At 42.6% G+C, this 14695-nt stretch overlaps 1 protein-coding gene across 5 annotated transcripts in view; it reads right to left on the bottom strand.

The window, feature by feature from the left end:
* Positions 1 to 11090: 11090 nt before the first annotated feature.
* The window catches only part of FSTL4 (follistatin like 4), a 209476-nt gene continuing 205871 nt past the window's right edge, over positions 11091 to 14695 (bottom strand). For all 5 annotated transcript variants that reach the window (XM_064387512.1, XM_064387509.1, XM_064387508.1 and 2 more), the window contains one exon: positions 11091 to 14403. In XM_064387512.1, coding sequence (XP_064243582.1) covers positions 13701 to 14403 — 703 coding nt within the window. In that variant the 3' untranslated portion in view covers positions 11091 to 13700. The remainder of the gene's footprint in view (positions 14404 to 14695) is intronic.

The raw sequence follows: 14695 nt of genomic DNA, 5'->3' as shown, positions 1-14695 counted from the left end.
TGGGTGCTGTCCCTCTTTCCCACTATTATTACCAAACTTCTGCCCATTAATCCTGTCTTGTTGAGTTCCTCTTAAACAGGAGAAATCAGCAACTGAAAAATCGAGATGCAAGTAAGGCTCATTTTCTTGGTGTGTGATGACCATTGACAGGGTTTGCATGTGTGACTGACATGGTAGATTAATTTATAATAAAAATGCAACTTTCACATAAATGACATCAGGCGATATCTTTAGTGCTGTGCTCATCTGCCTGAAGGGACAACGTGGTTTTCTATTACTGCTAAAATGTACAATAGTGTTGCTCGGCTGATTTGGTTTTATTTTTATATTGTGCTGCCAGTTCAGTTGGAAATCTAGGCAAGCTCTGTCAATGGCAATAAGGCATCCATCCACCCAAAACCAGGTTTCTCTCCCATTCAAGCCATGAGGGCACCCAAGAAATCACTGGTCACTTCTGGACACAATGGGTTGTCATGGTACCTTTGAAAAAGGTGAAGTGCATGGATTGACACTGCCCTTTAATACATTATTTTGCCCAACTGAAAATGTATTAATTGATCTTTCATAGCACCCTTTGGATCTGGAATTGTAATGTCACACCCACGGCAGAGTAGACCTTTTTACAAAGAACATCCCTTTCTGTCATTCCTATTTGCCTAGTTCATTAAGTTTACAAATCTCTGGAAAAACTGCAGTTTTCACATACTCAGTTAAGACATTGAAGAATTTTTAGAAGTCATATTAACTCATGTTTTTGCCTACAGGCCTGGGATGCTCCCTATAATTGCATCCCTGAGAGCAGTGAGTATGGGAGGAAGACTGATGAAGAGGTTTGACTTTTTAGTGCTTGATTTTGTGACCTCAAGGATACCCTTTCAGAACACCTTCTGTTTTGCCATTCCTTTGGATGGGTGTGGAGCTGGAGTTGTATTTCCTCTGCCACATGTAGAAGTGACCTAACTTCCATGCTCTGTCTTACCTTTTTTATTACTGCTATCTTGCCATGGGACAGGGGGTGAATGCAAGACAGGTTGAGCACAAGTTGATTCTCCTGCTATCTCATTGTCTGCAGTACATAAATCTTGAAAAGTGTGCTTTGAATAGGAAAGGATACCAACTTAATGATACATTTACTCTAACTACAGCTGGATGTGCACTGAATCCTAATGCCTGCTGCAGACTCTTCATGGTAACAGATGTTGCTCTCTACTTATAAAGTAAGTTTATTGCATTAGCTGCCTGTAAGCAGTTTACTCTCTAGAAGATTCATAGAGTAAATTAAAATTATCTAATTATTTGTTATCTAATTTAATAGAGAAACGGTCTTGATCTTCAGATATTACACATATATTATTACATTACAAGGCAGTATGGCAGAGGTCCCTTTCTGAACTCTGAGCTGCTAGTGAATGAGAAACTTGTACTCACATACAGACATATCTAGAGATGGGCTGCAACAGCCTTACCAGGGAGAACCCCCTGGGCTGTGGCTTTATTTATGTATTTACTTTATTTATATTTCTTTTATTTTGCTGTGCATCCCTGTCCCTCTCTCTGGTCACCAGGCAGAGTCCTGCTGCTCCCAGCAGCCCAGCTGGCCCTGGGGAGCCCTTTGCTGTGACATCTCTGATGTGCCCCTCATCACAAGGTCCATCTCCTGCTGGGTCCCTGCAGAGACTGCAGCACAGAGCAAAAGGAATGCTCCAAGATGAGTCCAGCCTTTGTAGGCTTATCTGATGGCCAAAATTGTGTTTATTTACTAATATTTAACTAATTCTCCTCCCCACACATAACAGACCTTTCTGCTTTCAAGCTGAAAAAGTGCCACCTGTCTCCTGCTCTCAGCTCCTGGCTCTTGAATTGGGGTGAGGGAGGCTGGGTCCATCACTGGGGTTGCTCCACAAACCGTGATCAGTGTGGGTTGGGAGGGGGCTTGGTTTGGGGCAGAAAGTCCCACTTGCTCCATGGGAGAACAAGTGAGCCCTCTTCCTATAGTCATGCTAATATCTACATCTTATCCTGCAATTTTCTGAGTCATTATGACAAATGGCTCATGCTGATGTCACTCATTTCCCCAAGGATCTCTCAGCTCTCCAGCCAGCATGCAGCAAGCTGGAAACAGTATTTCAAAATGAAAAATCGCAGGTGTTTCCTGGATGTCATCCAAAGGAAGGAGCGTGGATTTCAGGCAGGAATCAAATCAGACCACACAGAAAGATCTCCCTGAACACCCCAGACAGTCAACAGATGGTAGTTGTGACATTATGAGTCAACCTGCACACCTGGGAAACCATGGCCAGGAGCTGCAGAAGTGTACATTTAAATTAAGTCTTCTATAAAATCTTTTAATAAGGAAGAGCTGAAACAGCAAAAATGCCTCACCACAGACTTTGGTACTGTAGAAGAAACAAAGAACATTTTCTGCTTCATGCCATGTCCTGCCTGCTAAATGTAATGGTAATCCATATCATATTTGGAGACCCACTTAATTATCTATCATCTATCTATCTATCTATCTATCTATCTATCTATCTATCATCTATCTAATTTATCCTATTATTAAACTACAGTAATGACTTGCTGGAGTCTACCAGAGGAGCATTCTGGAATGGATCTTTGAGGTTATGTTAGCTGTAGCTAATATTTGCATTGTCTTTACCAATTTATTCCATTCTGTACCTGATTTCCTCCAGATGTTGGGGAAGTCCTGTATTTTCTCCTTATCCCTCTCCCCATCTGACAACCACATTAATATATCCTTAGCAAGATTCTTATCTCTTTGGTTAAGCCTGCTGGATAAATATAATTTATGTAGCCTTCACTGACACTATCTATTTCTGATGATGGAGAAATGAATAATGCAGTTATGAGAGGAGCTTACCTGTAACTCTGAGTGAGTGTATAAATGCTACTCTGTGTTGGACTCAGGGCTCATATAAACAAAAATTTCCTAAATCGAGTATTTGAATGTTTGGGTAGATGCTTGCTGATTATCCAGCTTCTTTTCACAACCAAAATGTAGCTGCTCATAAAAGCCACATGAAAATCTGAAAATGTATATATAAAATGGCAGAAACATGGGAGGTTTTTGTTAGGAAAAAAAGGGTAAATATTATTTGAATAAGGATCATATATTGAGACACAACACTTCCACTTTGCTGCATCTTTTTCTTTGCAGTGACTGCAGTTCAAATTAATGTTTTTTTTTTGTGAAAACACTGTCACAAGCTATTTTGGCTTTAATACAGCAAGGAACACAAATCCTACATTTGTAGGAGAATATTTTGTGTTTGGCTTGGCAAAAATAGCTGCATGGAAACAAACTGTGGTCCTGGATTTTAATGAACCTTGTTGTTAATGACAACTACTTAATATTTTACTTGTATATTCTTTTGGGTTCATTTAAACAGCAGCTCGCCCAAGCACTGCAGAAAGACATAATATGATAAATTAGGCTAGGTCAAAGAGGAGAAATTATTTTAAATGAATACAAACATCTAATTTGTCTGGGCTTCTAATGAATTGAAATGCCAATATTACTAGAGTTGACAGCAATGTATATTCTATTAAATTCAGAGAATTCTATAGTAAGCTTTCCTTAATTTTTCCTATTCCTTTTCATGTGTTTAAACATCATATCACTGTGGTGAGACTCACTCTACTGAAGTGGAACCAATTTTCCTGTCCTGGGGTACCTGTGGACCACCTTGGGTTTCAGTCACACACACACCCAGCCCCTTCCTGCTGACTGATGTGTCTGTGGGACCCCCATGTGCCTCATGCAGTGCAGGAGCCCAGCTTTTCCCCTTGGTGCTGTAGCTCATGTTCTCCCTCAGCTTCCAGCTCCAGAGAGTCAAAAGTCTCATTGAGCAAATATTTTTGTTCTGGGGAGAAGGGACTGCAAACTCCTGAAGATGCCATGTTCACTTTATTGATGATCTGGGGACTGACAGCCTGGACCAGGGCTGGGTGACCCACAGCTTTTACTGATGCTGTGTTTTCAGCAAACTCACAGCATGCTCTAGACCATCCCAGACTTCCCAAGGAGGTGTGAAAAGAAGTGGAAATCTTTCCATTTGCAAATTGCATCCATCAGCTGGGAGGTTCTTGGCAATGGTCTGAAGGGTTTCATGAGCAAGTGGTGCTACACAATGAGCATTCATTAGCTGCCTGTCTCCTGCAACACCACAAATACATTATTTACCCCTCATGAGCAATAATGTGCTGTTTCTCATGGGCCAGTTTGCATTAACACCATTGCCACCACAGCCCCTGATTTATCAGTCAAGGTGTGCTTTTCAGTGATATTTACAGCCTGGCTTAATAGTGTGTCTGTTTTCTGTTTGCTGCAGATGATAATTCAGGGATTTGCTTGGCTGACTCAAAGAAATACTTGGAAACCACAGCCGGTGGGTTTGATTTTATTGCTGCAAAGATTTAAATAAACACAAATTGATTCTGTATCATGGCCTGATGTTGTGTGATGACTGTATCAGCCTCTCTTCTGCTTTGGTGACGTTTTTAAGGGTGTTTGACACAAACTTGGTTATAGTTTCTAAAACCTGTGCTTTATTCAGAGTCACAGAATCGCAGAATCATTTAGGTTGAAAAAGACCTCTCAGATCACCCAGTCCAACCATTACCCCAGCACTGCCAAGATCAGCACTAAACCATGACCCCAGGTGCCACATCTACATGCTTTTTCAGTCCCTGCAGGGATGGTGCATTCCCAGCTTCTCTGGGCAACCTATGCCCCTTCCTTGCCACCCTCACAGGTGGTTATTTCTTTCTAATAACTAATCTAACCCTGCTCCCTGTTTGCTGGAAGCACAATGTGGGAGTCAGCCTGTAGCTGTAACTGCAGTAAAGCCAGCACCTTCCCTGCTGTCCTTTTTCCTCCCACACTTGCCCTCTGCTATGTCTGGAAAACTAGTAGATGAGCTGCCAGTGGATGAAGTGCTGTGTCCTTTGCGTGATGGCTGTTACTCTCAGACATTTTTTCCCTGCTAATTTACCAGTGCTGTCACAGACTGATGTAAGAGCTATAGCTATGGGGAGTTTGTTAGAGCATCCCTGAGCCCCCAGGGCCTCAAACAGGAGAAAAGAAGTGAACTGCGCTCGTTGACCGTTAACACAAATTGACTGCTACTTCTGCTGATGTTTTCAGCGTAATTCATTGCAGCTTGAACTTGTTGACTATCTGCATAATTTCTCCTTGAATAATTTTACTGCCATATGGGATGCTGCAGACCTTGAGTTGCTGGCTCTGCACACAACCCCTCTGCGCATTAACGAGCCTCACTTGACGAGCGGTGAACAGCGACCTCCACATTCCTGGGATGAAGCCCATGACTTCTGCTGATGTGGTTCAAGGAGGGATGGTTTTTTAACCTCCAACCTGTTATGAGAAGCACTCAGGAGTGGTGATGGTCCTGCTGACACAGTCCCTGTGCTCCCATGTGCACCTCTGTGGAGGTTCAGGTCTCTCCAGACCTTGGGGCAGGGCACACAGGACTTTCTGCGTTGGTGAAAGGAGTTTTTAGGGTGCACAGAGGACTTTAGCCTCCAAAGCTGTAAAATTGAGTGTTTTCATCAACATTGATTTAAGCTTCTAAAGTAAAATACTGTTCAAGAAAAATGAGCCATCTTAACCTTGTTATACTGGCAAGTTTAAGAAATTTTTCCAAAAGCTCCTGGCCTCTACTATTTAGCCTTAATGCAAAACTTAACCTCTAGGAGTATCTGCTGCAGTTAGTAGTGTTGACAAGGTAGGCCGTCTTTCAGTCCAGATTTCATGTCTTAAGTAATTGGAATTTGTTTCAGCAAAATAGTGCTTGTCAAAAACAGGATATTTTTGTCTTAGGACTATTACAAAAATCATATTAGACATATTGATAATTAGCAATCTGTGTCTCAGCGTTTCAATGGCTCCATGTAAAAACAGACTAATTTTTCCCAAGCCAAAATTCTAATTATAAATTACACAGACATGTCCAGCTAATTTTAAATATAAACCCACAAAGAAGCAGTACAATGTGCATGAACACACTGGGAGCTCACCTAGTTCAACTCTAGTGCTTTCAGAAGAAGTTCTGATACCGGAATGAGCTGTGGAGGGACCAGTGCCAGGTGTGGTGATAGCTGGTTGCTTCAGAGGAAGTTTAGATTGGATGTTAAGGAAAATTTCTTATGGAAAGGGTTCTCAAGCCCTGGAACAGGCTGCCCAGGGCAGTGGTGGAGACATCATTCCTGGAGGGATTTAAGAGGTGTGTAGATGTGGCACTTAGGGACACGGTTTAGTGGTGGTGGGGTGGGGAAATGGTTGGGCTTGATGTTTTATCTGCCCTGTTGGTGTTAGAAATTGCTACCAATGGGGTTTTTTGCCAGTGTGATCCACATGTGAGGGAAGAAAGGGCAATATCATGTAAATTTATCCCATTCCTCCATTAAAATACAAATTATGGAAAAATGAAGATACGAAAAACAAATTATAAAAAAATCACATAAGGAGTTTTTAGGCTTGAGAAAATACCTTGCATTGAAGAATAAAATATACTTAACAAATCATAAAGAAGCCAATGTGTCTAGTGGACTGTAATAATTTTATAAAGAGAAAATACTTAGAAATTTTGGCTGTGGGACAAAGCTGGCATCCTATGTGCCGATGGTAGGATGCCAGAACCAGCCAGCTTCAAAGCTGAAGCTGTGTTTTACACAGAGCTGACTTTGTGCTGAGCAAGCTTGGGAAGTGGAAAAGTGCCGAGGGAGCAGGACTGGCTGGCATTTGCTGTCTGAGTCAGTGTGGGGCATCTTCCTGCAGGAATTCAGCTGCGCTCGGCACAGCACGCGATGCTGTCTGCACTGGGGCTTGATGTGCTGATGGTCTGGAGAAGGAGATCAAGCTGAGGCTGAGCTGTCTGGCAGGAGATGGACCATTGCACATCAGAAAGAAAGGCGTGGGGAGAGGGCTGCCAGAGAGGTTTTGGGTGCATCAGGGCCAGTCTGGACAGAGTTTGAAGCTACCTGGTCTGGTGGAAGGTGTCCCTGCCCATGGCAGAGGGCTGGAATGAGATGAGTTTTAAGGTCCCTTTGCACCCAAATCATACTATGATTCTATGATAATTAGCCAGTAGTGAGCCTCTCTTTGTGGCCCATCAACTCATCAGATGTCAGCATTTTTGACACTGTAATTTAAAGTAATTATATTGGATTCAATGTGAAACTAAGAGTGAAACCCAGTGCAACACTCCAAGTACAGAGGAACATAACACAGCAGCTCATATGGAACTGTCTGCAAAACAGGGCTGATGTCCAGCTGAGGAAAATTCACCGTTAATGCTCAGAACAGCTTTGACAGGTACAGGAGGTACTGGCCTGCAGGAGCAGCTGTGCCAAATAGGATAAGGATTAAAAGCAGGAAATAATACAGTTGTTCAAAAACCCCTACCACTCCAAATTCCTAGCCAATGCCTTACTTAAAAAGAAAAGGCAGATGCCAGCCTGGTTCTCCTGCCTGACTCAGCTCAACTCAGGCTTTGCCAGCCCTCAGAGCAAATCTGAAGAAAGGATGAACTTTCCTCCACAGAAACTCCAGCTTCTGAAAGCCCACTAACACTGCGTTTACTGTAGCCTTAAATAAAACATTAAAAACTCTCTCTGCAGTACTCCTTGCAGTAAACTCTTCTCCAGGTAACTCCACACCCAGCTCTGCTGTGATTGCAGTGCCAGCTGTGGTTACACTCTTTTAATTGAAGAGTAACTGAAGAGCACACAGCTCCTGGCCGGGGTATCTGATGGCACAGCAGTGATGTGGCCATCAAGCCATGCCTGGCATCACCCGTGTGACACAGTGACAGAAACCTGGGCTGACCTGGGAACTGGAGCTATGCTTCTGGAAATGCCAGTGGTCTGACCTTTGGAAATTGGGATGCTGCTCGTTTGATTTAGTGCTTGTCTTGTTTACGAGGCACAGCTGGCTCTCTGCTCTCGCTGTGCTCACTGCCTTCATCTGATGGCTTTGGAAAACTGTCAAAGACACCACAGACTGCCAAGGGTTAGTGAAGTGCTGAAGTGCTTAATTAAACAAGCCTCTGGGATGTGGCAATTTGCTTGCTAGGAGCACTATACCAGGACTCGTTTTATTTTTCTTTATTTTTGTTTTCTTCTAAAGTTAGTATTGTGAACTGGATTTTTTTTTCTTTTTCATGCACTTTGTTTTCAGCTACAAGCCTTTGGAAAATATGACCCACAATCCCCATATTTCCTAAACTCAAGATGAGACATGCAAGAGCCTTTTGTGCCACTCAGATGAGTTTCCACCTTTTTTCATGTTTTTCTGGAATAAGGAACAAATAAAATCACAAGGGAAAGACTCCCAAAGATAGAGAGCTTCTTTAGTAGCTCTGTCACGTCTGTGAGGACTGTAAGTCACCTGAGCATCCTGTGCCAAGGCGCCGAGGGCCATTAACAGCAGTGTGAAGGCACCACTACATCTTCCCTCTGGGCTGCGTGGTGATGACCTTTTGCTGCCACAGAACTGAGTAATGGGCATTAATTCAGCTGGTGCAGAGAGTAGTTTGGGCCAAGAACTTAGCAAGTGGCACTGGTCCTGCCCAAACCATCCTGCTCTGCTTGTACAGGCTGTAAATCTCACTGCACTGTACTGGGCAGCCAGAACTGAGGGTGTTCTGGCCAATGCATTAAGCTGAGCTGCACAGCCAGTTTACATTGCATGGGATAAAAAAAAATAAAATGTCAGGTCTGTATTTGCAGCCCCTACATCAGATGGTCCCAGCCCGCTCAGCTCAACCCCCATCACTCGTGCATGACCCCAGGTCAGCACTTTTGCATTTTTGGGGCATCCTGATTTCTAGCACACGTGAGCAGATGTAAGATTCCTGCCTGGCTGTCATTCTTTGTTTTCAGTCTTATTAAAAAAAAATCTTTATAGGCTTGCTATTTTATTCTTTTAGAAACAAGTATTAATAAACAAACCAAACAAACCCCCAACCCTCTTGTTGGAGGCAGGTTAAAAAAGAGTGACATTTCAGGTATGTTTTTCCTCCAACAGCAGAGAAGAGCAGTCCATTCCTGGCCTTGCAGTGCTTGGCTGGGAATTTGTCTGGTCTTCAAAACCACACACCATCACACCAACTTGTGTATTAAAGAAACACATGAGTCTTCCTGGTCTCCAGATGGAGAGATGTCCCTGTGTTTTATTTCAGTCTACTTCAAAAAGTTAACAAGGAAAAGAATATAAATAAAAATCCCTTCTTTCAAAAGCGGGGAAGTTGGCAGCATCCAAGTGAGCGGGACACCACAGTGATGGGCAGGAGCTGTGCCCACATCATGTCTGAAGTGCCTTGTGCTACAGCTGCACAAAGGAGAAAGGAGGTGTAAAATCGTGGATGCTCCATTCCTGGCAGTGTTCAAGGCTGGGCTGGACTGGGCTTGGAGCAGCCTGGTCTAGTGGAAGGTGTCCTTGCCCATGGCAGGGCTTGGAATGAGAGGAGCTTAAAGTCTCCTCCAACCCAAACCATTCTCTGATGATTAGCTCTAGAAACAGCAGCTGCTGGTACCTGCTGTGGAAGATTGTGACTGGCAGAGGGGATGCACTTCTGCAGGTTGGAGGGGAAATGAGCTCTAGTGAGCAAACAGCAGCACTGGAAGAGCCAGTTTTAAGATTGATCTCTGTTTCCTATACACGGACTTTGGGTGGTTTATTTTTATTTATTTATTTATTTATTTAATTTTTTTTTTGGCCCATGAAAAAATGCACAAAACAGTGAGACAGTGAGTCAGGTGATGGTTACTGGTTTCAGATGGGAATCCCATACAGAAGGCCAGTGCTGCTGCTTGCCTTGCATAATGCACTTCCTTAAGAAAAGCAGGATTTACCTCCAGGTTTTCAAAGAAAGCAATTATTGGAGAGTGAGGCAGTGAATTATGAGGGTACATGGCAGAAAGGGAAATCCCTGGGTCCTGGGGGGTCAGTGTAGGGTGACAGCTACACCTGAGAGATGGTCACAAAGCCTTGCACAGGGAGGGACAAAGGCGATCTTAGGGGAAAAAATACAAAGGCATTATGGCATGCCCACATCTCTTATGAATACACAGGTTAATGCACACCTGTCTCCCCAGCCTCTGTTCCTGTGTTCCTGTTCATCTTGTTGACCTGCTGTAGGGTCATACAGGGAATTAGCCATTATCTCCTTACAGAATTGAGATCTTGACCTCTTTTATCTGTTTTACACAGCACCCAGCTCACTACCAGGCACTCTGGCAATTAAGACCTAATCATGGTATAAATCAAGTAAATAAGTAGCTGTCAACAGGCCATCAGGACTGGTTCCTCTTGGGCAAAGCTGTGTTCAAGGAGGTCAGCATAGCAAAATGGCCCAAGACCTTCAAGGCAGAGTGTTTGTCAACAGCCCCTCATGAAGTCTCTTTTGCAGGGGGGACCAACCCACCCTGCCAGTTCCCATCTCCCACCCACTCTGCAGACAAGCCCACCAAAATATTCTGGTATTTCTGCTGATTATTTTTTTTAGTGGAATAAAAAAATAAAGTATTTAATTATACGAATATGTTAACCATCAAGGTTCCAAAGGAGGGACTTGAGAGTTTTGCTTCCAGTTTAAAAGTGGATGGTTTTTGAACAGGCACGTCCATTCAGAAAGTGGAAATAGTGAGGGAAATACTAAGACAAAACAGCATTTCTATCCTACTGCTGTTTAACCTCAGTGATGAATGGCAAATACATCTGATCTTGACATTGGAGTCTTAGTGGGCAACCAAGGATAATTTTTCCCATGATTCTAGTGTCAGAACATCCTACTGACATATGAGTGTATAAGATAATGAAAAGATCATTAATTCAATTTAGATCAATTCTGATTAATCACCATGATTAATTAATAATTTAGTAACTAGAAATTAAGTGTGAATTGGTGGAGAACCAAAAGGATAGTGAAACTGCCCACAAAGAAATGTAGTCTCTTTTTGATAGAGTTGAAAGGCAAATAGGAGTTGAAACATTTTTTTTTGAGTATATACAAAATTTCTGTGTCGTAAAAAAAAAAATATCAGAGTAACAAATGTGCAGCACTTTAATGTCAGATTTGACTGTCATTGGAACTGTTCACAAGTAGTGTGGACAATCTAAATTATACTTCAATTTCTAAGTATGATATATAACCATTAGGATACTTTAGAAAAACACATCACTGGAAGTTGGGCTGGAGAGGGAACAAAGGGAACATCTTTGGAAGGTCCAAGTGGGATTTTTTCAAGTGAATGTTATTCCAATACTTTGCGACAAACAGGAAAAAGTGAGGTCTGTTACACATCTTTCACAGCCTATATATAAACCAGCCTCAAGAATATTTACCTGAACATATATATACAGGTTTGTTTTTTTTGTTTTTAATATTCTTAAAAAAGTAATATTTGCTTGATCTATGACACAATGAACATCTCTACAGGGAAACTTACCATAGGCATAATAAAATAGTCAAGAAGTCATAAAAGGTAACACGAGAGCAGTGTTTGGCCTTGGTAAAACACATTTAGGATGGCTGCAATGTATGGATACAGCTTTGTTCAAGAAAGGAGCTGTGCATATTTAAAGGTACTTACAAAGCTGGTCTTCTCCTTTCTTTGCATGGGATATGTTTCCTAATGGGATGAATACAAAATCATGGACACCATGCATTGATGAAGGAAGGCTATGCCCACCTGTTTCACATGTCTGTGTTGCAATGATGGAAGAGTCTCCTAACTCCTATGGCTCATAAGTGAAAGAAATGTAGGATTCAGCACATGGATGTTGAAGGACAATTTCAAGGACTCCATGGTAAATGAATTCATAGGATTCAGCTCCCCGTCTTCGTCTGTCAGAACAGATTTTTATATTCTCTATAGAACTGAAATGGTGTAAAATACCTCAGGTCTACAGCCATGCTAAAATCCTGCTCTTCTCATAAAGCTAAACATTTAAAGCAAAGATTGCCAGTGTTATTCTGTATCCTTCTTACTTAAAATCCCTCTGTGTATGCTGTGGAATGGGTGATTTAAAGCATCTGTGGAGGGAAATAATTACGACACCACTACCTATCACTCCACGCGTTCAAGGGCAGCTTTCTACAGACTCTGGGCAGCAAGGTCCTTGGCAAACCAAACTGGGTCTGTCCAGAGGCCAATGGGTGGATCCAATGCTACTGATATTTTACCTGCAGAGAGGTTTCACCCACTTCAAGACCCCATTTTCCAAGAGATGGTTACAACTGCTTGGATGGCACCACTTCTTGCCTGGCTCTGCTGCCACAGCTGCTTTTGCCCTCGTTATTTCATGGTGATGGATATAGAAAGTTAGAAAAATGCAAATATAAAAGTTTTTTATATCTTGCAAGTGTGCAAATAAATGGCTGTATGTTTTTATGGGAACTCGACTGAAATTTCTCAATGCCAGCTGTTGCATTCTTGGGTAATTCAGCTGCTTTTACATGAATGTCTTTGCTCATAACTAAAAGATAATTGACTATAAACAAGTGTACTATAAACAGAAAGAAAAAAAAAAAACACAAAGAAAAATTGTTTCCTGGTTGTTCTGAAAAGAAATAGGCAAATTAAGGCTATGACTAGAAAATTAGTGACTTTTCTATTAAAAATAACCTCTGTTATTTCAGCTGTTATTTTATGAAGAACCAAGTGATTCCAGTGCTCCTAAATATTTAATGAGGGAAACCAATGATTTCTAGAACTGTCGCTGTCTCCTGCAGGAATAACCATAACTAATTCTCTACCCCCAAAGAGTAGATTTTGCATATTGTTCCTGAACTGACCACACTCAAGAGACTAATGCCACCTTCTCAACAAAATTGTTTACATAAACTCTGACCCCCCGTCAGTATTTTCCAGCTTTTACGCAGGCCTGGATGGGTAATGGCCTGGATATTTCATGGCAAATTTCTCAAATACAATCACACAAATATGCACTGGAATAGGGGGCACTCATCCCATTGCCTTCAGTAGGACCAAGAGCAAAATGAAGTGCAGAAGCAAGCGAGCTGACAGTTACTATTTCTGTGATGCCTCCTTCTGAAATCACATCAGCGAATCCTCTCAAAGCCATCCTGCAGAGAAAACTGATCAGTTTTCATTAAATCGTTCTCCTAGGTTTCTCTGGGTTGAAAACTGCTCTGATGTTTACTTTCCCTCATCATCCAAAGGCGAATATTCAGAGGTGAATAGTCCTCGCTGCTGCCATCTCCCTGTGCTGGGGTGGGGTAGTCAGTGCAGCCAACAGGCAAGGGATACAGGGAAGAAAACTAATGCTTGGACATAACATAAAAGCTCCTCAGTATGGAAAGTCAAAATCTGTTTTGTTCTACAGAATTACTAGGTTTCGAGGCTTGTATGATATCTCAGTGGAGATATTACTCGCTTTCCAGCATTTTTCTCATAACCACAAATCATACCCACAAATAAAAAATATCCCTTCAAAACCACTTCCTATTAGCAGAGCATACCTTATATTATAAAACTTGCAAGTAGACCAGTGTTGTACCATGAAGCCTATACAGCGTTTTTTTGTCTTTTTGTTTTCCCAGTGTAAAAATATACAATGCTACTGCTCATTTCCTGCAGTGTAAAGGTCCAACTGGTCCTTGCCTGCTGAAGGCTCCACTGCTACTACCCTTTCATACCTCCCCAACCCAGACCACTGTGTTACCCCTCCTTATACCTGAAACCTCACAGCGTAATGTATTTTGCCTCCCATTTATAACAAACAAGGAATCTTTAGCTGGTGTAATGAGATACTGTCCAAATAATCCACTGTCTTTCATAATTCTGTTGTAGCTGCTCCAGGGCCAGTCTTTGGACGTGATAGGGTCCTTTAAATTCTTCAGTACATTCATCCTCCCCGTTGACAGCTCTACAAAAAGCACATCTGTTTGCAAATGTGAAGTAGCATATACATAGTACTGATTGCCTTCAGTGAAGGAGGGCTGAAATGTCAGATCAGACACGTGTATGCTTGTTTTTAAGTCATAAAGCAGCTTGATTTCCCCTCGGACGGTGAGGGCCTGGACTGCGATCGTGCCGCGGGCCTGGTCCGCGCTGAGCAGGTACCGCCCGTCCGGCGACACGTGTGGCGTGCCCGACACGCGGCCGTTGGGGCCCACGACGGCGTCGGTGACGCTGTCGATGACGAGCTGCGGCGGGGCGGCCGCCGAGCGGCTCCTCCGGCACTGCACGAAGTAGTAGCCACCCAGGTGGGTGTAGGCCATGGCCTGAGGCACGCAGCTGTAGGCTTTGAGGTGGATGGTCTTGATGTGCGTCACAGTCTCCAGGTCAATCTTGTGAACCGCGTGTTTTGAGCGGTTAAAAATGAAGCCAAACCTGAAAGGGAAAACAAGGCACTGAAGTCACCTCTGGAGACATGGTGACATGCTTGAACAGAGACAAAAGTCAGCAGAATTGGGAACCTTTTACTCTGCTGGTTTTGGAAGTGTGCACAATAATGCTGTCTCTTTTTGTAAGAAACATCTTTGTTTTATTGCTTCTAAAACATCCTAGAAGGAGGGATATATATCAGTTCAAATTAGCAACCTCATCCTGGAAATTTGAATATGTGCCTAGCTGCTTGAATCTTTGAGAGCTGAAATCTTTTATTGGGAAGACCAATTTCTAT

The sequence above is a fragment of the Passer domesticus genome, chromosome 13 (genome assembly GCF_036417665.1).
Source record: "Passer domesticus isolate bPasDom1 chromosome 13, bPasDom1.hap1, whole genome shotgun sequence".
Lineage (NCBI taxonomy): Eukaryota > Metazoa > Chordata > Aves > Passeriformes > Passeridae > Passer > Passer domesticus.
Note: the sequence above shows the minus strand (reverse complement) of the source record. Positions and strands in the feature narration are given on the sequence as shown.